Source organism: Talpa occidentalis, unplaced genomic scaffold (assembly GCF_014898055.3).
Source record: "Talpa occidentalis isolate TD23 unplaced genomic scaffold, MPIMG_talOcc4v2.1 talOcc4.6, whole genome shotgun sequence".
NCBI lineage: Eukaryota > Metazoa > Chordata > Mammalia > Eulipotyphla > Talpidae > Talpa > Talpa occidentalis.
In genome coordinates, this window is record NW_023604972.1 from 79,344,366 (window position 1) to 79,371,686 (window position 27,321).

The 27,321-nt window shown below is 36.7% G+C and overlaps 2 protein-coding genes and 1 pseudogene across 4 annotated transcripts in view; all 3 read left to right on the forward strand.

Moving 5' to 3' along the window:
- RAB3C (RAB3C, member RAS oncogene family) overlaps window positions 1-27,321 on the forward strand; it is a 300,766-nt gene that overhangs the window by 13,416 nt on the left and 260,029 nt on the right. The gene's annotated exons all lie outside the window — the stretch shown is intronic.
- LOC119260404 (mitochondrial inner membrane protease ATP23 homolog) lies at window positions 4,623-5,955 on the forward strand (annotated as a pseudogene).
- GAPT (GRB2 binding adaptor protein, transmembrane) lies at window positions 10,740-11,425 on the forward strand. Its single transcript, XM_037529345.2, has one exon. It carries the CDS (start codon window positions 10,944-10,946, stop codon window positions 11,421-11,423), a length of 480 nt encoding a protein of 159 aa, XP_037385242.1. The 5' UTR covers window positions 10,740-10,943; the 3' UTR covers window positions 11,424-11,425.

The following is a 27,321-nucleotide window of genomic DNA, read 5'->3' on the forward strand; positions in this document are numbered from 1 at the left end:
TATTGCAATTATGTAAAATGTAGCCTTTTTAGATTGGGTTCTTTCACTTATATATATGCATTTAACTTTCTTCCATGTTTTTCTATGATAGCTCCTGAGTGATGACATCCCATTGTCTGTAGCTACTACAGTTTATTTATCTATTCATCTAGTGAAAGTCATTTGGCAGTTATGAATGAAGCTGCTATATATATATATATCCATGTTTTTATGTGGAGCAGAGTAACTTTTTTGGGTACTTACTTTTATAAAAACCAACAAGCTTTTCACCCATTAAGTTTTTTCCCATCAAAATAGTACTGATTTCATTCACTTACAAAAATATGTAAGTTGGGGAATACAGTTTTCACACCGCAGCAAGTGGACTCACCTTCCACCCAAGCTCCAGCCCTGGAACACTAATAATGCACCACTTCTATGCCTTTCTTTCTTCCTCCCCTTCCTAGTAACCACTCTGGTTTTCAGAGAATCTAAGAGTTATTTTTGTTGTGTTTTGCCAGTTTGTTTTCTTTGGTTATTTATATTCCTCAACCAAGAGAAATTATCCAGTAATTGTTTTTCACTTTCTGAGTTAATTCACTTAGCATAATCACCTCAAATCCAGCCATATTGTCCCAGAAGTCACTAGTTATCTTTTACAATAGCTGAATAGGGGGGCCTCCCTGGTGGTGCAAGGGGTTGAGACATAACCTATGAAGCTGTTGGCAGTCACTGCAGCACGATTTTGATCCCTGGCCAGGAGCAGCCCACATGGCACAGCAGACCACTCCTGACTTACCCGCTGATCCCCTCAGCAGTGTATTTCAGTGAATCTGCTGTTCTGCTCCCCACTCTGTCTCTGGTGAGTCCTCTCACCCCCCACACCTCTGGCCTGTACCCCAGCTCTTGTATGCATAAATAAATAAATCTTTAAACAACAACAACAACAAAAAAAAACTCAAGAGCTGAGTAGTATTCCATTGAGTATATATGCCACAATTTCTTTATTCACCTGTCTACAGTAAACTTTCAGTTTGAATCCATGTCTTGGCTATTGTGACTAATGCTGCTAAAAATGTAGAGGTACACAATCTTTTTGCCTTAGTGTTTTCATGTTATACAATAAATACATAGGAGTAGTACTGCTGGAGCATATGGTGTTTCTATTTTTAGTTTTTAAGAAACCTCCATACTGTTTTCCAAAGAGTTCATATCAATTTATATTTCCAACAATAGTAAGTGCTCACTAACACTTGTTTCTCATCTTTTTGATATAGGCCATCCTCACTGGGTAAGATGATCTCTCAATATGGTTTTGATTTTCTTTTCCCTTGTAATAAGTGATGTTGAACCATTTTATTCCATATGTTTCTAGAGCATTACCCTTGTTTACTTGAGACATTAACCATTCTTGCCCCTCACATGAATGCCTTCACTTTTCTGTTCATCTAAAGTTGAAATGACTTCTGAAGTATGTTTTCTACAGGGGAACAATAGGGAGCCTTTTTAGACAAATCCCCTGCCCCACTCAGTCTGTTAGTGTCTGTTATGTTTACTTTACCTTCTACTCTTTATGGGAATAGAGTTAAACAGGCTACCATTCCAGTTTTGGGGGAAAAAAGTGAATCTAAGGCAATTACTGTCCTCTGCCTTCTCTAGTTCCTTGCTCAGTATCAGTGTACAGCTGAGATCATCCAGGATCTGAAAGCAAAGGACTTAGAATAGTATGTTCCTCTGGTGAGCCTGCCTGTCCTCATCCCTGCTCCCTTGCCAGGTTTGAAATGGTAATAGTGTCCATTGTTGTTCATGGGAGAAAGGTGTCTGATATTTACTAGTCTTCTCTTCCAGCCTGACTACAGTGTGAAGTTTCAAAATATGTATTTAAAAAATTATTAAATGTCATGACATACCTCTTAACATTTACTAAAGACGCCTACAGAATTAAAGAATGACTGACGTGGTGTCTGTTATTAATCCTAGTCCACAGTATTACCTCCTTCAAGTGAATTTTAAAAGAATTTTTGAAATAGTTTATCCGTTATCTAACTTGTGAAATTGTGTACACAGTCCAAGATAAGTGGCATACCTGCTATTGGGGTACTAAATTATGTGGCTATCAATTTTATCCAAAAAGCAGTAAAATTTTTTTCGTATTTTTCATATGGAATAATTACTCACTTTTCCCAATGTCATTTATTTTAATCTGAAGAAATACAAGGGGAAAGAGTGGGGGAAGGAAAGAGAATGTTTGTTTAACTACAGTCCAGTCATGCTTCAAGTCATGTTATCTGATCTGTGTAGCAGTTAGGAAAGGCATATGATGAAAAAAGGGAGTTGGACTAAAAGGAAGTAATACTAAACATCAGAAGAATTTCAAACATCCTCTTCTTAATTCGATGTTCATTTGTTCTTAGTACAACCTCAGGTATCACCCAATCCATTGTTTAACAAATGAAGGAAGCAAGATTAAGAAGTTGTGCTAATTACCCTACATTCCAGAATCATATGTTCTAGGTAACACTGTTTTATGCTTTTATGTTTTTAGGTTGAACATGATTTTTCAGTCACACATTCCTTAAGTTAGTGAGCATGCCAATGAAAGACCATAATCTCAGAAAGTAGAAATGCCCTGCTTTGACTGAGTTGAAAATCAAGTTTTATTCATAAAACTCCTCTTTCTTACCACCAGCCTTATAAAACTCCAGGTTGGGCCTCCCTGGTGGCGCAGCAGGTTGAGTGCCGCGCTGTGAAGCTGTCCGCAGCCTCTGCAGCACAGGTTCAATCCCTGCCGGCGGGCGAGAATCCCACATGGCAGGGCAGACCTCTCCTGCCGCGCCTGCTGCTCCCCTCAGCAGGTCTTAGGTCTGCCTGCCTGTTCTGCTCCCACTCTGTCTCTGGTGAATTCTCTCACCCTCCTGCGCCTCTGACTATATCCCAGTTCTTGTATAAATTAAATAATAATAATAATAATAATAATAATGTGGGCCTCCCCGGTGGTGCAGTGGTTGCGCGCTGGATTGCGAAGCTGCCCACAGCCTCTGCGGTGCCAGTTCGATCCCTGGCCGCCGGGCAAGGGTCCCACATGGCGCCCACTGCACCCCTCAGCAGTGTATTTCCTCGGTCTGCCTGTTGTGTTCCCCACTCTGTCTCTGGTGAATTCTCTCACCCTCCTGCACTTCTGACTGCACCCACAGTGCTTGTATAAACAAACAAACAAACAAACAAATAAATAAATAAATCTTTAAAAAAAAAAAACCCTTTAAAAAAAAAATCTTTAAAAAAAAAGAAACTCCAGGTTAGGAGACTACAGATTAAGTTAGAATTCATTTAGTTAAAAGTGTACTTGTAAGTTAATAAAGTATCCCTCCACACAAACTAGTAGGTCAATTTACCAAAGGTGGTAATCTGAGTTCACTTGTCTAATTATCTCCATTTTCATGATTTTTAAAAGAATCTCTTCTTATTCATTTCCAGTTTTTTAAATTAAGATACACTTTATATAATGCACGTAAATTTTATTTATTTTGTTTAAAGATTTATTTATGCATACAAGAACTGGGGTACTGGCCAGAAGTGCGGGGGATCAGAGTGAAGAATAGAACAGGCAGAATGACTGAAATACACTGCTGAGGGGAGCAGCAGGCAAGACAGGAGAGGCCAGGGATCGAACTCATGCTGTAGAGGTCCCAGATAGTTTCATGGTGCTATGCTTAATCCCTTGCACCACCAGGGAGGCCCCAATGTATGCACATTTTAAATGGACAGCTTAATAAATGATTACATAGGTACATCTTGTGACCACCACAAATATCAAGACAGAACATTTCTAGCAACAGAAAAGGATCTTCATATACCTCCCAGTCCATAATAATTACCACTCTTCTGAACCCTACCATCATAAGCTTTACATAATTTTGAGAATGGAATAATATACTTTTCTGTATCTAGCCTCTTTAATCCTACATTGTGTTGTGAGATTTCCCCATGCTGTTGTGCATGTTATTAGCGTGTTTACTCATTGCTGTGTAATATTTCAAATGGCTGGATTTACCATGGTCTTTTTGCCAATTGCATTGTTGGTGGACCTTGGAAATGCTTCTAGAGTTTGTTGGGTTTGTTTTTAAAGATTTATTTGTTTATTTATACAAGAACCATGGTACAGGTCAGATTCGTGGGAGGGTGAGAGGATTTACCAGAGACAGAGTAGGGAACAGAACAGGCAGACTGACTGAAATACACTGCTGAAGGAAGCAGCGGGCAAGACAGGAGAGGTCTGCTGCGCCATGTGGGACCCTCGCTGGCGGGCCTGGATGGAACCTGCGCTGCAGAGGCTGCGGACAGCTTCATAGCGTGGCGCTTAACTGCCTGCGCTACCACGGGAGGCCCGCTTCTAGAGTTTTGGAATATTATGAATAAAAATAAGCAGAAACAGTGATACTTTTTGTTGAGTATATTCCCAAGAATGATAATTCTAGGTCTTTTAAATTTGTTTTTCTATTGGTGCATCTTTTTTAAGCTCCGAATCATAATCTAACACAAGTTCTCCAATGAACCACTGCAATGAGCCTATCTTTAGTCCTGACAAGTGTTGCAGGTAGCAGAATTCACAGCTTAAAATGTTCCACCATACAGTAATATCTTTCATGGTCCACTTCTGTGGTATCCCTGGTAAGTTTTATTCTCCCGTTGTCTTCTCTCTAACTTCCTGCCATATGTATTCTGACTTAAAGTGATGAGAGAAAAAAAATATCTAAAAAACTCTTGATAGGGACATCAGAGGACTTTCTTTCCATCTAATCTGTATAGAAATAGAAAAAAAGTACTGGGTTCTAAAAAAGGAGACTGGGTTTTCATATCCAAGCTTGATTTCTACTTCCTAGGCTAAAGGCTATAGAGGAAAATCACATTACCTCTCTGACCCTCAAAGGGTTCACCTGTATCAATAGTTCCCAAACCAGGTTACAAATCAAAATCATCTGGGGAGATTTCAGTGTTTTTTTTTTTGTTATAAAAATTGTGTATATTAATGGAAAAAGATGAGACAGTGTCAAATGAAAAGCAGCCCCCCCTACGATCTGCCATTCCTCCCATTCCATAAATTATTCAATCTAAATTACACTATAGAATAATAAACTACCTCTTAGACTGTATGCTGCCCAAAATACATAACTGTAAAAGGAAAGCAGGAAAAGAAAACCTAAACCTAATTACAAGGCAAAGAAGGAAACTGTAAGAAGTAAAATGTCCATCATTAGCTCCGCCGCGCGGAGCCGGGGCCTGGCTGAAGATCCTTTCTAGGTCTGACCCGGGCGCTGGGGGCGGGCATGGCTGGGGTTCTGGACCCGCGCCCGCAGGGCCCGAGTTGGGGGGCCAGCTCATGCTCCTGAAGACGCTGCAGACCAATCCGTATGTCAGACTTTTCCTTGATGCTATGAAGCACTCTGGTTGCGCTGTTAACAGAGAAAGACACTTTTTTGGTGAAGATTGTAGTGGAAATGTTAGTGACGGTTTTAATGCCTCAACATCTCAGATTGTCTTGTGCCAGAGTAACATCGGCAGCCAGGCCCACATGAACCGCGTTGTCACCCATGCGCTCAGCAATGCGTTTGACCATTGTTGAGCTCATGTCAACTGGTTCACCGATGTCAAACATCTGGCCTGCTCAGAGGTGTGAACTGCTAACCTCAGTGGCGACTGCTCACTTATCAATGAAATATTCAGGTTACAGTTTGGATTGAAACAACACCATCACATGTGAGCGCGCCACAGAGCCATTCTTTCTATCCTGGCTGTTAGGAATGTCAGGAGAGAAGTAAGTAGCTCAAAAGGCTATGAATGAAGTTTTTGAATCTTGTTTCAATGATCATGAACCTTTTGGAAGGATCCCACATAACAAGGCTTACATAAGATATGCTCACAGAGACTTTCAAAACCATGATCGGTATTACTCAGATATATGAAGACTCTTATATTACAGAGCTTCAGTGATCATGAAGAAAATATGATTCAAAAGTAGACAAATATATAAAATGTAAGTGATAAATAAAAGTTAAAACAAAGAAAATGCCAATTTTAGCATTGGATCAGAAATGTATATACCTCTGTAGCTTTCCATTTGCTAAGGCAAACAAATGGTATTTTTTTTGTATTTTCAAAAAAAATGCCCATCAGTAGGTCAAAGATGGGAATTAGGAAAACATAGAGCTCAAGATATAATAATAACACTTGATCTATATAAATGATGATTGTACAGTAACTCTCCTTGAATAAACATAGCCTTCTATAAACAGAATTATTATATTTATTACTAAAAAAAAACTAGAGAAATGGATCAAGCAATAACCCTCCATTTTATTTTTCTATAAAACAACAAAAGTGATAAGGGTTTAATGACTTTCCTAACATTCAAGGACAAAACCTAGATGAGCAGCTGTTCTGACTTTTAAGAATATAGCATGTAATTTTACATAAATATTACACTAATTACACACTACATGCAGATTGTGTACACATATGGATGTGTGTGTTATTACTTGGAGTGGTGGCTACCAGTTAAATATGGTAGTTAAATTTGCTAACGAGACTGTAAGAGTATGTCCAAGCTTCCCAACTTCATAAAATTTCCATCTGGAATTTTTTCCTGCTACCTTTCTATTCTGATTAACTCCTACTTACCCAACAAGGCGTAAGTCATTTCTTACTTTACTTGACCACTCTGACTTGTCTGTCCCTTTCCTGCACTCCCACTGACTCTATGCATAGCTAGGTTTTTCTTAGGCCTTACTACTTTCATCTGAAATGATCTGTGAATACAGCAGCTTCTTCCATTAGGCTTTTGGTGCTGCCTTCATTATTGCATACTATTGCTCAGTATAGTGTCCATCATGATACCAATGCCTATTCAGCACTGACAGTATTGTTCTCCTAATGTCCAGCTGGTATTCCAGTAACTAAATCTTCCTTTTGTAAGCCATCTTATACAAAGTTAACCCTCTGTGTTTGAAAATTTTCCAATACAATTCAAAAGGCAACTTTTAAATTAATCATCTAATTTAATTGCGCATTTTCCTTCTTTTGTAATGCACAGAGTTGGTCTTTGAGAGATACTATTAAATAAGGATTCTATGTTGGAAATGTGTTATTCAACCTAACAAGTCAGCAAGTATAGAGGTTTAGCACACAGGGGCCGGGGGCGGGTGGTATGACCATGTTGGGTGACTGGTTGTCCACTCTGCTTCCTTTCCCTCCTCTGTAAGATAGGATGAATAGCAGTCCTCTCTTGCAGGGTTGTCAGAATTCACTGAATAAGGCACAAAGGCTTAAGAATACACACCTAAGTGTTCAGAATATGCTGGCTACTATTATTATACCATGTTAAACAGTGTTTCTCTCATATTTGTTATTTGTTATTGTTTGCTTGCTGTAGGACTGCCTTTAATATGCTGAGTGTCAGTGAATCTCCATGAGAGCCATATTGCTCAGATTTACTTCATGAAAGATCTACTAGAAAATTCCAGAAGTGGTACAACTTAGAATATACTTTGGAAAAATTCCTATGTTGTCAATCTTAAAGTTTAATTAACATCTACTGAGCCAAAAATGTGACACTAGTTTGACAAATATAGCTATAATCTAAGGTTATTGGGACATAATATTTGAGGGGAGAATTGCTTTTGCAATCTTGCAAGCAAACAAATCAACAAGACCTATGAATTACTACATTTTTTTTCTTTTTAAAAATGTGAAATTCAAGTGAAATGTCTTTCATTAATTCTAAGGTGGGGACTGCAAACATTGCTCAAATAAAAAATAATCTAGGCATCAGGCATCATTTTCTGATATAGGTTGGAGAATTATTACTTAAAAAAGATGAAGGCTTGACTTCCTTATTCAAAAAGTCATGCCTTTTATCTTTATTCTGATGCTTCTGATAAGAACTTCCTCTAGAGTCAGGAAACTTTGCAAGTCTGAAATAACCTGAAAGGAGGAGGTAAAGAAGGAAGTAGTTAACCAAACTGAAAAAGAGGAAAAACTTCTCAAGCAAATCACATAACCAAAACAACACAAGAGAGGTTGACATAGCAATCTCAAGGTAAGAACCAGATTTAGGGTATGTGGGTAATGAAAACCTCTAAGGAAAAGGTGATTTTTAATAACTTTTAATTGCATCAAACACAGTTTTTAAGTGGCTTTAGGTGGCAGGAGGGTTAAAGAAAAGCAATTTACAAACTGAGAGTGATGTTAATATTTCCTTGCAAATACATTTACTCAACAAGTAAAAAATGAGAGGATGCTTTGCTATTGCCTCATTTCCAATAGAACAGTATTTGACTGAAAGTTACAGAATTTTATCAACAATTTGTTATTTTAAGGCAAATGCATAATTATAGGTAACCTGGTATAACTGTTTTCCAAAAACAGTTGTACTTCCAACTTGGACAAAGTGAAATTTATTTAGGGGTTAAACTGTATTTATTCTTGTTTGATATTGATTTTATATTCCAGTTAGTCTTGTGTCTCGTAAGATTTGTTTCTATTACATTAGTTTGAAGACTGGTAAATGATACATTTATTTGCCTGTAAAAAAATCTTTACTTTATCTCAGTGAATATTTAAGTACTTTCATAATTTTAATATTGAGAATGTACTGACGTAACTACGTAGAGCAATATATGATAAAATAAATAATTCTCTTGGAAATTCAGGAGGGCAATTTCTTATCCTCAGGGGACAATAATTCGTCTTCCCCACTTTTATTGCAGACCTAGAACCTTTGTAAAAGCTGATTAATTTCTGTCAATATTTAAAAATTAATACAAATATGCTGACAAATAATCACCTAAATGAAAAACTATTTTACCATAAAATATCTTACATATGATCAATTCTCATCTATTTCAGAAAGTAGGATTCAATGGTTAAAGTCATTTGCTAAACCTTTGCCCTTGAACAACATATTGTGACTCACCTTATAAAGTAAGGGCCCTAAAAGTTCCAGCACAGTTATGAGCTATCTCGATCTGGGGTATCTGTCCTTTTTTTATTAAATAAATTTTATAAACTACCTATCATATTTAATTTTTATGTGAAATGCCAAATTATAAACTAGTAAGTAAACATTGTCATCCTGAACAAAGAAAAGTATCATGTATAATTATACACTAAAAGGAGGGCATATCATCCTAGATTTTTTTTCCTGTTTATCATTACTATTGTTGCCAAAATGCTGGTTGCTCCATTCAATGACAAATATTTAATAAACTAGCAAGTCAGTGTTGCAGTACTAGTGTTGGTAAAATAATGATAAATAACATACGATTCCAAGCACTCAAAAACCTTAGAGTGAAGCAAGTTAGAAGCTGACCCAAAATAAGTAGGTAAACAAATATTAGTGATGATATTCAATAGATGACAGTCATCCCACAAACCTACTGTTAATGTCTGTTAACTGTTAATACTGTATTGTATATTTGAAAGTTGCTAATAGAATAAATCTTAAAAATTCTCATCACTAAAAAAATTATAACTGTAAATTGATGTATGTTAGCTAAATTTAGTGTAGTAATTATTTCACAATATGTGCATCACCGTTGTACATTTTAATCCAGTGATATTATATGTCACTTAATTGAACTGGAAGAAAAAAAACAATAAGAAAAATTCCATTTTGGATATAACTATTTCTATGTTTAGGCTCATAAAATCAGAATACTTTGTCTAGGTGGACAACTCCCATTCCTTCCACATTATCATTTTATAGCATTGACAGAGAATATACTAAAATCATCTCAATTGAATGAAAGTTACCTGTGAAAGTTGTGGGAAGACCAGTGGTAGGAAGACTTTTGAGTTTTGTTTTAGACATTTTGCTATATATATTTTGTGTTATATGAAACAGCTTTTTTCTTCTTTTAAAAATAAACTGTATCCTATAGAAATTGTACCTTGAGTTTTAAACTATCTAAGCAATTAGATGCTGAGATTTGGAGCCATGTGTTTATTTAATCATTCACTCAGTAAATATTGACTCAGTGCCTTTTCTATGCTAGATACCATGCTATTCTCCAGGAGTATAGAGATTAAAAAAAAAAAACCTACTTCCTGTTTTCCATGTAACTAGATAGGAGGATACACAGTTCCCTATCATTGCAATTATCATGCTAAAAGAGAAAATGGACTCTTTAACATAGGAATACAGAGGAAGCCATGATTAAGAAAAAGACTTAGTCCCTGGACACTCCAAAGAGGAATGGGCAAGGTTTCATAGAGGAGATGATAGGTAATGGAAATGATTGTACATATATACTCTTGCTCCATGCCTCTTGCTGTGTACAAAGTGCTGTCTTTCACTTAAAAATTATTAGCCTTATAGTTAAAAACCATGTTGAAATCTAAGTGATAAAACCATTAAGGCTTTGGCAGTTACCACACATGTAACACTTTTTCTCTCCACATTATCTGGTATTATATTTTATATTGGTATTTATATTTTATATTGAAGTAACAGCTCGCCAAATGTTGGTGCCTAATGTATTGGTATAAATTGGTGGGTTTTTATGTTGTGTAATAAATATTCAAGTAATATGTGTTTAATTTATAGCAGATTATCTGGACGGCAGATGATTCAATCTTACTTGTCTTGGGTTTCTACTCTGTTTTAATCCTCCACTCATTTCTGTTTCATCAATAGAAATTGACACAGTGCAATTTTACATTGATGATTCTAAAGTGAGACCTATCACATACAAAGAGAGCAAGAACCATGTTCCAAAACTATGTTTACTCACTCTCTCTTCAAATTGCTTCAGGACATTGCCAGATGATCTTCTTTTAGGGCTGAAAAATAAATGCCTAAAAGATCTTTCAAAATTGCATTTGAACCATACCCTACAAGGAATTACTGTGGTCTGTACTTGTGAATTCATCAAGGGCTGCCCCAGACCACAGAACAACACTGTGCAAAAATGCTGAAAAATTGTGGAAGTACAACAGCGGCCATTTCTGTAGGAATTTCTCTTTTTTTATTGGTGGTGGTCTGTGGAATTGGGTGTGTTTGGCACTGGAAACGCAATAACACACCACAATTTACCTTACCAAGTTTTTTGCAAAGGAGAAGGAGCAGGAAAAAAGAATCTACTGAAACACTACCCTTCAGTCCCTATGTGGTCAGCTCAAGTCAGCAAATGTCATTTCAAACTCAAGACCACGGACCTGCTGAGAGAGAGGCTGACATACAGGATCACTATGAAAATATGAATGTAAGTCCACACGAAGCTGAAGAAGAAAGTGAGAAGGAAATATACGAGAACAGTGAACAATCCAATTTTGAAGAGCATATTTACGGGAACGAGACACCATCTCCTTATTATAACTTCCAGAAGCATAGTATTAGTAGCTCTGAAGTTCCTCAAGATGAAGACATATATATTCTTCCAGATCCATAAAAATTTTTAAGAACACTGGGTTTAGTTATTAGATGAATATTCACTTGGGATTTTTATTATACTGATGTTATTATTAATCAAGTTCTTCTGATGAATGTAATGGTTTTGTCTACCTCCCCCCATTTCAAACTTCTTTATGTAGATTGCTGTATATAAACTTTAGGTATTTTCTGCTTCTTCCTTTCCCTAGATTAATTTTGAATTATGTTATATTGATTCTTCCTTTGAAATGTCACCTGTGATCTTTTTCTGTTTTTCTGTCTTCATCTTTTTCTGAGTCAGAATTATTGTCACAGTCTTCTTTCTGGCTCTAGTTCCTGCTAGATGAGATCTCCATGATACCTAAAGATTCGTCTTCTGAAATTTTCCAAAATGACCACATTATTCCTTTGCTTAAAAACCTTTTAATGTTTCTTCTCTGGAAAAAGCATAATACTCATAACCCTAACTCCAGAATTCATGACTGTACACAGTTGGCTCCAATTTACTTGTCCAATAACTTCTACTATTCCCTCACTTTTCTGCTTTCATCAAGCTGATGTCAAAGCTTATCAAACTTATCCTTCCTCCCCAGTGTTGTTTGTCCCTGCTGAAGCCTACCTTGGTCAGAACTTCTTCCACAGAGCTTCTGAATCATTCCAGTGGATTTTGCTCTTATAGATTTTGCTGTCTATTCAGGTCCTTGGACATTTAAGCATATGACTGCTTGCCATGGCATTTTTATCACTAACATCATATCAGAATGTCTACATTCCTTGCTAAATTAGTAAGGAACTTTCTCATATTCATATTTTAGCCTCACTTGCCTAGACCATCATATGAAGCACTCAGTATTGATCAATTGACAAGAAATGAATTGTATATTTTGTTAAGTAGCTTTGAGAAAAATCTAATAAATTTATGTATCTAGGGAGTATACTATTTACTGTATCTTCTAATTCTTACCGTGCTTCTCACATGGTGAGGATAAAATAGTAAAAAGAAAGACCTGGGGCCTAACATGTAAACAAATGAATAATATGCTGATTATTAAGCAATATTATTTCATCTCCAAGCCTACTATTGTAAATGCTGCTATGAATTGCTCTAGCCTAGGAGCAATTCAAAACTACATTAATTCTGCAAACAATTTTTTCTTGCCAGTTGGATCTATAATAGGTTCTCCCAATAGGGGCCATTAAGAATATTGGTGGGCAATAGGAAGTAAAAGGGGACTTACTCCTTTTCCTCATTGCCGCAGCATATACCTTAGGCATGTAGTTACTCCAGCATCAAGCTTTGTTTGCTGGTTCTAGCTTCTTCCAGGACTCCCAGAACCAGCTTCATTGTACCCTGCCAGAGGTGCCCGCACCAGCCAGGCAGCACCCACTTCTTAGAAGCTAAGTACAAGTTCCCAAGGCTCCCCTTCAACCTCCTAAGCTACTTGCAGGAGCCAGATGGTCCCCTTAGAAATCTGGGTTCCATCCCTGCAAGGTATCTCCTCCTAGGTTCTGAAAACCCTCAGTGCTTATTTCCTGCAGTTACTATCCCCATGGTACCTCAGCATCCTTTCTTGTCTTTTCAGCCTATATGCATATATTTTTAAGCTATTTCTCTATATTAAATTCTCCCTGTTAAAACAAACTGGTATGGATTCTGTTTCCCAAGCAGACCCTGAATGATACAAATGAAATTGTTATTAAAGGTGCTATCAAGAAAAAATATAGCTTTCTGTTTTTGAGAGCAATGGGGCTGGATGGGGAAAAGAATTTCAGTTTGAATTTTTGAATTTAGAGAGGCCAAAGGAAACCTCCTAAGGACACACACAAGCTGAGTCTTGAGGGTGAAAGAGTCACTCATGTGAAGAGTGCAGGGACAGAATCAGCATGTGAAGATTCCGAGGGGAATTGTGATTCAGCGTCTCTTTTTACTGCACATACTCCCCACTCTTCACCTCTCTCCTGTTTTCTGTTGCTCTTCCCCCTCCCTCTTTCCCCTCCCTCCTTCATTTCTCTTCCCTTTCCCTCCTCTTTATTTCCTCTTTCTCCTCCCCCTCCTCTTCTCTCTCCTCCTCTCCCTCCTCATTCCACTCTTTTCTAGATCTTGCTCCTTCAATTTTCTATCTCCCATCTGAACCCTTCATTGCAATATTTCTCTGCCTTCTTAAAATCTCAAAAGCATTGTCCTTGAGAGATGAAGATAATAAAATTTGTCAATACCTATTGAGAGCATCAGTTTGTACCTGTGTTATATTATTTGCAAAAGTAACCACATGTACCACAATAAAAAGAGGAAGGATGTAGGGGGTGGGGGAAAGGACAGAAGCATCAAAAATGAGTGTGGTTTACTGTGCACTCACAGAAATGCAGACAGGTTCTTCAGTGACTTGTAGCTAGTCTCTGTAAGGCACCATGGCCAACATCCAGCAACAGTGAGCAGCTGGTTTCTTGCTTGACCTTGATCTCAGCCTACAACTTGAAATATTTCAGTCTGCTTTACACTTCAATATAAAGGTAATAATAACAAACCACAATGCTCCATTTGATCTCCACAGCAAATGCATCCTTGCTTAGCTCCTTGATAACTTTGCTTTACAACCTCCTAATGCTCAGACCAGACACTTATGCCCGATTCTCCAGAACCCACTGCTGTTTTATCATCTCCACGACGACGAGCTTCACTTAGATAATACCCATTAGCCTTTCTGGATTAGCTTTCCTACTCATTCCTGTCTGAGTCCCAGGAGTCTACCAGGACATAGACCCTGATGGCTTTTCTATCAGGTTCCTTCCCACTCTGGTTTTGGATGTAGGTAGACGTAGCTACTGATTTTTTTTTTCCCCTTTGCTCTTTTTTTTTTAATTTTTATATTCCCCATACAATTGCACACCCCCCCTTATTTTGACACCAATCCCACCTTTCCCCACCCCCCATAGTGTGTCTCTGGTTTATAGTTGTTTGTTGATTTTGATTTTTTCTTTCTTATATTTATTCTTTTTCCTGGTCCCTTATTTAGGTTTTCTAGATTCCTGCATAGCAACTGATTTTTCTAGCCAAAAAAAAAAAAAAAAAAAAAAAAAAAACTTATTTGAGACTTTAAAATGTGACCATCTTCTCCAGGACCAATCTAGAAGCTACAGCAAAATAAATTCCTTTTTTAAATTTTTTTTCTGGATAAAAATAGGAGCTGTTCAATCCTTGCCACACTGGCTGATTTTTTTTTTTTTTAATAAGTGTTGAGTTGTTGAATAACGTTCAAGTGGATTTTTAACTTGTATTTTATTTTGCTGCTTTGGGGAAAGACATGTCAGAAAACCACCTCAGATATTTTTATTATTGTTAAGCATGGGAACCTCAGACCAGAACAAGGGTTAAAAGAGAAGCCACTTGTGACTTAAAGGTCTAGGAGTTACTGATCATAATTAATTTATTTTATACCAGATTATACAAATAATCAGGTTTCTTTGCATTGGAGTCAATAATAGGAAGCTTCCAGATGGGAAGAGTTTCATTAAAGACATCAGAAAAGCCGCCCTGGATTGTAGAATACCATTTATGAGCAACAAACTCTACTGCCTGAAGAAGGAGTGGAATATGATCATTGAATCTGGCATCAGAGTGACACTGACCTCACAGAATTTTCTGGAAGAGTTTGTATAGAATGCATATTACTTCTTCCTTAACTGTTTGATAGAATGCACCAGCGAGGCCATATGAGCCTAGCATTTTTCTTGTGATATTTAAAAATACAAATTTAATATCTGGGAGTCCCTCAGAAATGAAGACAGAATTAGTTATGGCATAGGGGAAGGCTAAGAGATGATGAGAGTGCATTGCTAATAATTAAAAAAGCTGACAGTTCAAAATGTCCTAGTACCAAAAATATCAGCTTCGGAATAACATGGTATCAGTAGAATATGTGACGAGTGACTGCTTAGAGTTTGTCCCTGTGATCCCCATCACTGATGAGGTGGTACCACATACGGAATGTGGTGCCCCTTCCTGCTCACCCCAGGACTTCTGAATGGAGAGCTCTGAAATGTAGCACCGTATGTATAGCAGCAAGAAGGGGTCCAGACCCTGCTAGGCATCTGGCAGTGCACTTGTCTGAAAACTGCAGGTGCATAGCCCAGTAGTTCTACTTACTTAATTTACTTCATCAGTTTTGTTTGCTAGTAATTTTAAATATATGTAGGATAACTATGTTGAGCTGGACCTAAAAACCAATGTTTAATAGACTATCTCATGAAAAAACACAGAGCATGGATTTTAGAATTTGTCTATTCTGAGTGAATGGACATCCTCTGATACCCCTATAATTGGTAGGAAGGTTGCAAATCCATCTTAAATAAAAGTACACTCTGCTAGGTGACTACAGTGGGAGTAGACAGGAGGCTGCAGAACAACAAGGTGATGGAATTTATAACAAATGATTTAATGATCTAGTAGGGTGAAGTGATTTCTATCCTATAACAAATAGTTGTCAAGTGCCTGTGACATATAGCACTGGGAGAACACTGGAAATGTAGCAGTGGGGCTGTTAGCTGGTAGTTTAAGGCTCTGCATGCAGAGGCTCACACATTACAAAGGAGTTTCTGTGCTTATCCAGGCTACTACCTGTGTGGAGATAATGGTATGCCATGAAAACACATGGTATAACCAGGTTGGGGGTTAAAAAAGCTTTCCTGCAGAATGTGACGCCTAAACTGAGACCTGATGGATAAATAATAGATAGCCTGAGGAAGAGACTGAAAAATGATATTCCAAAAAAAAAAAAAAAAAGGACAGCATGTGCAAGTGTCCAGAGCACAGGATATTGTTAAGAACCTGAAAGAAGATAAATACCACTTGAGTGTAGAGTGTAATGGAGAAGGGAAAAGGAAGGTGGTAACTGAAAGCAAAGGTCAGATGATATGAGCTTTGTATGGCAGCTTGAGGAGCTTGGATTTTATTGTAATGAAACAGATATCCTTAATATAAGAATATGGTCTGGGAGGGCCTCCCTCATGGTGCAAGGGGTTAAGCACAGCACTGAAGCTATCCATAGCCTCTGCAGCACGAGTTCAATCCCTGGCCAGGGAGCTACCCAAATGGTGCAGCAGACCTTTCCTGTCTCACCCGCTGCTCCCCTCAGCAGTGTATTTCAGTCAGTCTTCCTGTTCTGCTCCCCACTCTGTCTCTGGTGTATCCTCTCACCCCCCACACCTCTGGCCTGTACCCCAGTTCTTATATGCATAAATAAGTCTTAAAAAAAAGAATATGGTCTTGGAAGGAAGAGTTTTGATTAAAAAAAACACCATATGGGATACTACAAGTGTAGAATTTATAGCAAATGACTGTAATAGAACGTGGGAGGTAAGATTCTGAGGTTCTGGACTTGATTTCAAGATGCACATATCTATGAGTTATGAAATAACCAATGCTAGTTTTTTAATAAGCCTTTCATCCTTTCATAGCTGTTAATTTAAATTCAGCTCTTGTAGTTTTCGCCTTTTGTGATTCTCCCAGTGGAGATGGGAATTAAGCAAATGAGAGAAGCTCAAACAAAAGGAAGCACATAAGATGGTAAATTGCCATTCTCTCCATCAAGGCTGGGGAAGGTGTGACTGCAGCTATTGACCTATGCTGTTGCCATGGAAACCAAAGCTCTGGGTCCTGGAGTGTTTTCCCTTTTTAAGGACAGATTAGCTTTAGTGAATAGCTAAGACTGCAAAATTATGGAAGTGGGATCATCTATTGCTATAGGTATTCTAAATTCTTGTTAGTGTCAGAGACATGACTAGCTGTGTCTTAGGTGAATGCCCAGAAGCCCAAAAGCTGTCAAAAGAAGAGAGTTGACATTCAGTGAAGGGCAGAGTTTAGCTGTTTCCTCATGTCCACTTCCCAGCGCCACTCTATTTTAGACTGGCATATCAATTGTGATACTCAGAATTTAGGAGGAGGAATATATTGACTAGATTTATTTATGGATATACAGATTTTTTTTTTAATTTTAAATTAGGAGGTTAGAGCTCATCAAGCTAATACAAAAATATTCACTTTGTTTTTCCTCCTAGGTGTTTCTGAGAAGACTATGTAGTCCATGATACATTCTTAGCATTGGAGTGCTTTCTGAGACCAAGCACCATAATTTTAGGCTTTACATTAATGATCGACATTAATTCACCAAAACCTCTATCACATAGATGTGGTTGTTATCTCCATTTTATTTATTTTATTGAGGTAACATCAGTTTACATTATTGTTAGTTTTTTGGAACTATAGGGTCTTCCCCTTCAAGTATAGTTACTGTAATGCAGCTGCTAACAGATCACCCACTGCTATCCCCATTATAGAGCTGAGACGATTGATGCTTAGAAAGTTAAAATTTGACCAAAAATATTATAGTCAACAATAAAAAAATGGAGGTGGTAGTCACACTCAGTCAATCTGTTTCATTATAGTATTTTTAGTAGATGATAGCCTCTTCTTAGCATCTTGAAATTTCAGATCTGGAAATCATCTAAACTGACTTCTACATTTTTTTATTCTATTTTTTTAAATGTATGTAGAAGAACTGGGGTGTAGGCTAGAGGTACAGTGTGTGAGAGGATTCACCAGAGACAGAGTGGGGAGCAGAATAGGCAGATTTACTAAAATACACTGCTGAGGGGAGCAGCAGGCCAGACAGGAGAGGTCTGCTGAGACTTAACCCCTAGGCTACCAGGGAGACCCCTGACTTCCACATTTTGAAGATAAGAACAGTGAGTCCAGGAAATTTTATGTAACTTCCCTAAGATCACACAGTGAATTACTAGCTTACCAGAATCACCAGAACTCAAGTTCATTTGTTTTAGTTTTTTAAACATATCTTGCTGCTTTTCTTATTGATTGTAAAAATAAAAAGGTTTTGTTTTTCAATTTAAATCTTTCTCAATATCCCTCTGAGTCTCATTTCTTAAGATCTTCATTTTTCTCTATTTTAGCTGGCTATTCTCTTCTCTGTAACTAAAAATGGCATTGATTTTTCCAAACATTCCGTGAAGATAGTCTGCAAGAGCAGGGTATGCAGGTTTCTTAATGCATGTGACTCTGGTGTGGCTGGAGCTTAAGTAATGAAGGCAATCAATCCACAGAGGACTGCTGCACGTGTCTTCTGGTCATTATGTCTTAAAATGTACTCTTTTGTCATCTTGTCTCATTTGGCAGAATTTGTTTAGACTGTAAACACTTTTAACTCAACTATAAGATAGAAGAAAAAACGAGACCAACAGAAGATGAACATTCAGGACAATGGGGAGAGGGAGGTTTGGGGAGATGTCTGCGATAACTATATTGCAACAAGAAGGCTAGAGAGCACATTTGATGGAACAGCTAATGGCAAAGCAAGTATCCTCTCTGGGCTGGCAAGGAAAGGGTCTGGCAGCTATTTTCAGTCCCTTTGTTCTAGGAGAAGATCAAGAAAATATTGTGAAGTTTCTGAGCAAGGACAAATCTGACATTGCAAAGGAGAGCCTCTCTTTAAAATAAAAAGATGAAAAAGCAAATTCAAAACAATAATTTTTTTTCATTTGCTAGGTCAACCAATTAAATCTTAGACCATAAGGGAGGGCACTGGAAAAGTGACCTATTGAAGCAGAGAAAAAATTTAGAAAATATGAAGGGATGCACAAAAAAGGAAGTCATTAAAGAGAGAACTCCCTTGGTATTATCAAAACAGAGAAAGTTCCTGTCAAATGTTGAAATACAGACATCTCTAAGGGCTAGGTAGGGGACATGCAGTTATGAGTTAGCCTGATGAAAGACACTGGCTTCTAAGAGGCTTGTCTGTTGAGTAAGAGAAACAGGTGCCCAAATTGCATTGTCTTTTCAGACAATGTAGGCCAAGCAATAGCCAAGTCGTGCCCCTTAGCTATAAAACAAGATATTGCTGCTTGTCTCTACTACTTTAATGCATCACGCAGGTCTGTAGAAACTAGGACTTAATTTTATTTTTTAGTAAAAGCCTTTCTAATGAAATATTTTATAGCTCAAGCATATACAGTCTTAAAGGAAACTATAAAACCTATATAGTATACTACTATATGTTTAATACATAGTATTAAAGAGGAGAAGTGGGATTCTTCCTTTAAAATAATTTTATTTCCTCTTTTAACTAGCTGTATTGTTTAATATAACAATAACTTCTTTACCCATACATGTTGAAAAAGAAAGCTGTGAGACTTGATTTAGGATGCATCTCCCCGATTGCACTTAATGGAAAATAAATAATAACTGTAACAGAAATTACATATTTATTTCAACATATAAATTGAGATCTTGCCTCCTTTTCAAAGCCCAGATTAAATCCTAGGTTATTTGTGAAATCTACTATAATACCAGCAGTCCAAAATTACCTATTCATTTCTGGACTTTTGTCCTTTATCTCTCTATCCAGCCATGCAGCCAGTCAGCCATTCATTCATCCAACAAATATTTATTGAGGGCCCATTAGCTTTTAGGTATTATAATAGGATAGAGGACTCACTGGTGAATAAAAACATAGATAAAACCCTCCCCCCCCCCAAAAGTCACACAAATATCGAAGTAGAAATATAAGTAAATGCTATGAAGGAAAGAAACATGATGATATTAAGCCTTATAACAAAATATCTTAAACTTGACTTATTCAAGCAGTCAGGATAGACTACTTTCATTGAATTACTAAGGTACTATTATATGAACAATTTACCTAGAAAGAAAAAAGAAGTAATGACTGTCTTTCTCTAAAAGAAGCATTGTTATAGAGCATTGTCATTTGTGTTGACTTGCATATTTTAAAAAAGGGAAAAGCTCAAATTGTTTTGAAGGGTTTATATAAACTGTTACTAAAATAACTCGAAAGAAACTTGAACATATTGGTTGAGAAGTTTTTCAGAGATTAGCTCTCTACAAAGGTCTTGCACAATCTTAAATATTTTCTAGGCAGTATTTTAGAGTAGAAGCAAATCAATGCTAAAACTTACAGTAAACCTATCTGTATATGATAGTTTTAATGACTAGTAGCTGTGTGGTCCTGCAAAAGTTAGTTTCTCTCAGCTAATCCACAGAGAAGTGGAAGTAATAAAACGTTGCCAGGCTATTGTGGAAATTAAGTAACATAACGTGTAAAATTTTCTCAAGCATTAAGCTTATTCAATGTCTGAAATGCATATAAAATATTAATTTGCTGTATTACTTCAGTTATATTACCTACATTTTGTTGACTTTTCACCATTAAGTACTACTTTACATGATTTTCTTCTTCAAATATTTTGTGTTATGAAATATTTAACTCAATAAAATAAACCTCATTATATAATAATTCCTTTCGAAAGTTAAAAAAGTGGGGGTAGGGGGAAAGAACTGCCTGCATTATTTCCACTACCTTTTAAAAACGAGTGAAGTGGCACTCTTTTATTTTTTATTTTTTTAATTTTAACATTTATCATTTTTAAAATTTTTTTAGACAATATTTGCTTCCCCCACCCCCTCAGATTGAGTCCCCATAGAATTTCCTTCCCCAAGGTACCCGTGCACCATCCCTCCCTCGCTCTGATCCCTCTCCCTCCCTCCCTCCTCTGATCCCTCTCCCTCCTCCTCACCTGCAGTATGTCTCTGGTTTATAATTGTCTGTTTTTGCTTTGTTGTGTTTTATACTGTTATTATTATTTTTTTATACTGATGTCTTATTTGGTTCCCCTATATTCCTGTTATAAGTGAAACCTTCCAATATTTTTCTTTTTCCTTCTGGCTTATTTCACTTGCTCCATCCACATTGCTGCAAATGACACGAGTTTATCTTTTTTGATTGCTGAATAATATTCCATTGTGCATATATACCACATCTTCTTGACACTCTTGTCCAGATTCCTTTCCAGGAAAATCAGGGCCAAGAATGCTCGGCCAAGAGCAAGGTAATTGGAGGTTGAACTGGACATGGATGAGGTATATGCACTCACCACCCCCCAAGCAGTTTTGATGGTCCCATTTGGACTCTAATGCACTAGAAAAATCTAGCTAAATCCCTAATTTCAACATTTCCATGAAAAATTGTGTGTGTGTATATATGTGTGTTACATAAGATTTCATTGGCAATCTTAGATGTCCCCACAAATATTAAATCTATGATAAATGTATCTTCATATGGGAAACAATCTGGGCATGATTACTATGGGGAGCTGTTAGAGTATCATGAGGAAACAGGAGACATCATGATTAAATCTGGGCCACCAGAAGTCAGAGGGAATTTTGATATTTGGAAAACACTAGAAGTAGGAGGGAGACTCAAGAAGAAGAGGTGGGAGTTGATAAAATAATAGTAAATGCACTTTATGGTTTCTTACTATTTTATAGAAAATGTATATGAATATACATGGGTAATTCAAGTAGAGAGAATTTAATAAAGGAATTGGTTGCAACGGTTTTGGAAGACTGTGGTAACAAAAAGTAGTAGGTAATTTTACTCAAAAGATCAGTAACTGCAGGAAGCCATTCCCTCCTTTATGGAGGGACAGCTAAAATGAAATGGATCATCCTAGAGCTTACAATTACTGTGCCCCTGAGATTGCTGCTTGAGGAGTCAAGCTGTGTGAGCAGCAATCCGGGAAGCAATGGGCACTGTTAACCACTGCCATCACTATAAGAAATGCTGCCAAAAGGCCCAACACGGTTCTCATTTCTTCCCACCTTCCAGTTTTAACAAAAAGTCAGTTGAAAAGAGAGTTTGGGAGTTTGAAAAATAATGTGCAGGTCTGCACCCCCAATTGAATAAAGAAAAATATAGAAAAGTGATTGTGGAGTCCAGAGAAAATAGACAGTATATATAGCAATTGCAAGTCTTGGTTTAAGAATATCCTGTTTTTACCTTCATCTATCTACCCCCAGGTCTCCATCAACAACATACAATTAGGCGAACACACACATACTTACTTCATGTTCTTTGTCATTAAGTACATATATAGTTATTTCTGCATTTGGGAAATACAAAATTGTTCTAATAATATACTGGAAATAAATGAGGGAAAGTTTGAACAAATAGGAGAGATGCAGGTTTAGGTGTGAACCTTTAAAAACAAGCAGAAGACTAGGAGTAATTATCTCAGGAAAGTAATAGTTTCCTCCATTCCCATTGTCAAATGACATATGCACTGCCGTGTAAAGCAAACTTAAAAGTTTAGTAAAGGAGAAATTTATCACTTAGGTTATTCAGGGCCAAACAGAGGACCCAGGCTGGGACACTCAGAGATTTCCCTGAGTGATTGGTCCCAGGGTTTTTGGCCTCAGTTTATATAGGTAAGTTATATGGATAGAAAGAATACATAATTATTTTTCCTTAACGAAGGAAAGAAGACATCTAGTTCATATATAATGTTTTTAGTTACCTAAAAAAGATTGGTTTCTAACAAACCTAGTTAATTGATGAGGGAGTAACACTGTTCATAACTTCAAAGCAATCCTTTGATCTTACAGAGCTAATTTAGCCAGAGCTAATGGCATTAGGAAGACATATAAAGATTATTAAAGAAACAAAAATCACAAATTTAGTGTTCTCTTTGGATTTATTAGGCAATTCATGAATCTGGCAGCATCCCATCTAGATACTAAAAGTGCTTACATAAAATGGAGGGAATTTGTAGACCAAAAGGATGGGGTGTGATTATTAGTAAAAGATTATTTCGTGTTAAGCTACCTTCTCTTGGGGAAAGATAACTGGCATCTAATCATGCAGATACTTCACTGGTGTTTATTAGGGAAATCCAGACTGATAGGTTTAGGATTCTACTTTGGGAGACATTAAAACTGTAATAGGTAGTAAGTCTAGGTAGAGGCACAGTTTTGAGGGACTCCATTTTGGGCCTGATGTTTTCTTTTTTTAACAGGACCAAAGATTATTTGAATTTCTGATGCTAAAACTACTCTGTAGACTTGAGAGCACAGTCAGGCTGTTATGGCTCCTTCTTCCTGCGGCTCTCGGACATGGCAGGGGCTTGCACTGTCAACTTTTGGGGGAATTTCCTTTGTTTCTTACTGTAGGGTTTTTCACAGTGAACTATCCTTCCTTCTGCTGATTTTAACCTCCTGAGGGGCTTCTGACAGGGTGAAAGTAGATAACGTTCCAACAGAGCAATACATAGAATTTTCTTTTCTTTGTCCACACCAAACTATTCTTCAACACAAAGAAAAACAAGTCCACTTATTTTATATAGATATGCTTTCCTTTGAATTTTTTTAGGTTATCATAACTGCTTGACATCCCACTATTAAAGATTTAAGTGGAAAATTTAAGTGGACTGTATTTTTTCCAACCCAACAGTCTCTGATAATGAAATGTGGCAAAGCTAATTCTAATAAGCAGCTATTCAAGTTGCTCAAATTTGCTCTATTGTACATACTTGGATAGAAAAATAAGATGCAACTGTTTCAAAAGGATATTGAATGGCTAAATATTTTAGAACAATAACTACTGGAAAACTCAACTGGAGAACAAAAATAGATTTGTAATAATAAAAAGCTTTGGTTTTCAATATAATTTATGAAAATGTTCTACTTTTTAATAAAAATTGATTGCATTTGTTGATCTTTAAAAAGATTAATATAAAAATAAAAAGTTAAAAGCAATAAAAAGTATTTTAAGTTTTTGCTTTCCCATTTATTTTTCTTCTGTGTGACAATTTTTAAAGGCACCACACAGTAGAGTCCACAATCATGCAAAAATTTTTAGTGCATATTTTAAATGGTTATTAGTGTCATTGCATTGAAAATTTAGCTGAGAAATCAGAACTTAGATTTAAAGCAAAATCTTACCTGTTAAATAATTTGCGAAGTCACAAAAATACTCAAGATTTTTTTTAAAATACTCCAAATTTTTTTTTTAAATATTCTAGATTTTTTTTTTTGGCAGTTTGTGTGGCATTAAATCTTAATAGACATATTTAGGGAGTAGTAAGAATTTCATCATAACTACATTTCTAAGGTCACTTCACACACCTAAGTTAGATCTAAGTCCTTCAGACTTTTTTCCTACCTGTTTTCTTTTCCTGTAATTCTCTTTCCCCAGATATCTGGATGATTCCCACACTTTCTTCAAAGTCAGTGAACACCTTATGCAGTTCATAATCATGATTTAACACTTTCTTAACATAGTCATATTGACTAACTAAAAGGATCAATTTTAGTAGGTAATTTAAAGAAATAATTTGTATACATTTCCATGGTTCAAAATTCAAGAGGTACAGAGCTTATATAGTAAAATATTCTAGTATAGTAAAATATTCTTCTAGCACCATTTTATCCCAACCTCTCGCCCCCTCTTGAAACTAATAAAAGCTGTGAGATCTGGAAGCATAACCTACACACTGTTGGTGGATATCTCCATAGGAAGAAGTTTAAAGATGGTCTTTCTGTTAAAAAGAAAATATGAAGAGCTTGCATTGTATAGGATATCTCTGCGACTTGTTACATGGTTGAATGGACTGTATTTTATTTTCTATCTCATGTGGATAATTACTTTAGAGAAATCTCTAGGGCCCCAAGGTGTTATGTTGTGATGATAGTGAACATTATTTAGTGATCGGTTATGCAAGGTGAGGGGGACACCTCAAGGAAAAGAATATGACTATAAGTTTTTAGCAGTTGCATTAGTTAGGGTTCTCCAGAGAAACAGAACCAAAAGAGACATTATATATCATATAACACACACACACACACACACACACGTACACATGCGTGCACATACACACACACATATATATAAAGGAAAAGATTTATTATCAGAAATTGGCTCAAGTAATTATGGAACCTGAGAAGTTCCACAATCTGGAGACAAGGAAAGCAGGTGGTATAGTTTTGTTTTTTTTTTTTAATTTAATATATTTTTTACATCATTTTTCATTTTTGCACAATGTATGCATTTTCATCTTGGTTATAGTCCCCATACAATTCCCACCACCCTTGTTTTGATCCCACTCCCTCCTCCCCGCCCTGCAGTGCATCTCTGGTTTATAGTTGCTTGTTGATTTTGATTTTTACTTTATTATAATTAATCTTTTTCCTGCTATGAGTGAGACCATCTGGTATTTTTCTTTTTCTATCTGTCTTATTTTTCTGAGCATGATCACTTCCAGCTCCATCCATGTTGCTGCAAATTGCATGAGTTTATCTTTTTTGATTGCTGAGTAATATTCCATTGTGTCTATGTACCACATCTTCTTGATCCAGTCATCTAATTTTTGGGCATATGGGTTGTTTCCATAACTTAGCTATTGTAAATAGTGCTGCTATAAATATAGGGGTGCAGGTGCCCTTTTGAATTAATGTTTCTGTGTCCTTTGGGTAAATGCATGTGATATAGTTTTAAGTGCTGTGAGCATGTTGGTATGGATTCTGATCTGTGTCAGAAGCCATGGAAACAGGGAGCAGGCAAGGGTAGGAGACCTCAGTTCTGTTCCAGTAGCAAAATAGAACATAATCCAACCTTCCAAAGCCCTTTTCTTCTGTCAGGTCCTGGAGGGATTGGATGAAACCCACCCAACTGGGAGGACCATCTGCTTTATTCAGTTTCCCAATTCAAATGCTAATCTCTTTTAGAAACACCCTTGCAGACACGCCCAGAATAATATTTAACCAGCTATAGGGGCATCCAGTGAATTTTAGATGTGAAATTAACCATCTCAACAGTCAGTATATTGAAGTTATATGTTTAATAAATGAAACTTCGAAAAAATATTTAAGTATAAATAACACATGAATAATTAATGGAATACAATTTTACTTCTTGAATCTTTTGAACACTTCTAATCTCTTAAAAAGACAAAACTTTCTGTGCTCGCTTCGGCAGCACATATACTAAAAAAAGACAAAACTTTCACACCACACCGACTCAGCAAATTTATTATTCTACTGATTCTTATATTTATTTTACAGCTTTAGTGTAACAGCTTTAATTCATTCCTTTTTTGTTTCATGTTTATACCTTCCTAGGAGTGTGACTATGCTAATTTTAATAGATACCTAGAAATTCGATAATATTATTGTGATAGCTTCTGGGGGTTGGAATAATCTTATCAGATGCAAAATAATAATAATAATAATAATAATAATAATACCACCTCAGACCAGTCAAGGTTTTTCATTATCAACAGATGAACAAAGAATTTGACTTTTCCCAAAGTAAGTTTCCTTTTAATGAATACATTTAATTTGTTATTTCAATGATTCTTTTAAAGTACTCTCTTCTTGTTGCATATTATTATTGTCATTATTTTGGCTCCGGGTGAATTTTCCCAGACATAATGTACTTTTAAATAAACACATAGTCAGTGTTTCGTAATCCACAGTCTTGTCCTAGTCCTTGTCTGTTTTCACCATTACAAATTGATAAATTCCTTGTTAAGAGTTTTATTAAAATGGAACTTCACCTTGTAATTCATTAGGGCTTAACTCTAGATAATCTCTCTTGTTATTTTTAGAAATAGACATATTACAGACATATAAAATATAAGGCTAGGGCCTCTCCGGTGGCGCAGCGGTTGAGCGCTGGGTTGCAAAGCTGCTTGTAGCCTCTGCGGCGCCGGTTCGATCCCCGGCTGCTCCCAGGCCAACGGAGGCGGGTCCCACATGGCGCGCAGACCTCTCCTGCTGCCCGCTGCTCCCCTCAGCAGTGTGCTTTGGTCCTTCTGCCTGCTCTGCTCCCCGCTCTGGCTCTGGTGAATTCTCTCACCCTCCCGCGCTTCTGACTGTACCCAGTGCATGTATAAACAAACAAACAAACAAATAAATAAATAATACATGCCTCTTTAAAAAATAAATAAATAAAATAAAATATAAGGCTAGTAGTAGTAATATATATGTATATATAAATGTAGTAGTGATTTTTCTGTATTTGTTAAACACAATATAAATTTAAACAGACCTTATTATA

What these genes read in the sequence shown, in the direction of transcription:
- GAPT (XM_037529345.2), top strand. Translation starts at nt 10,944, where the DNA reads ATGCTGAAAAATTGTGGAAGTACAACAGCGGCCATTTCTGTAGGAATT.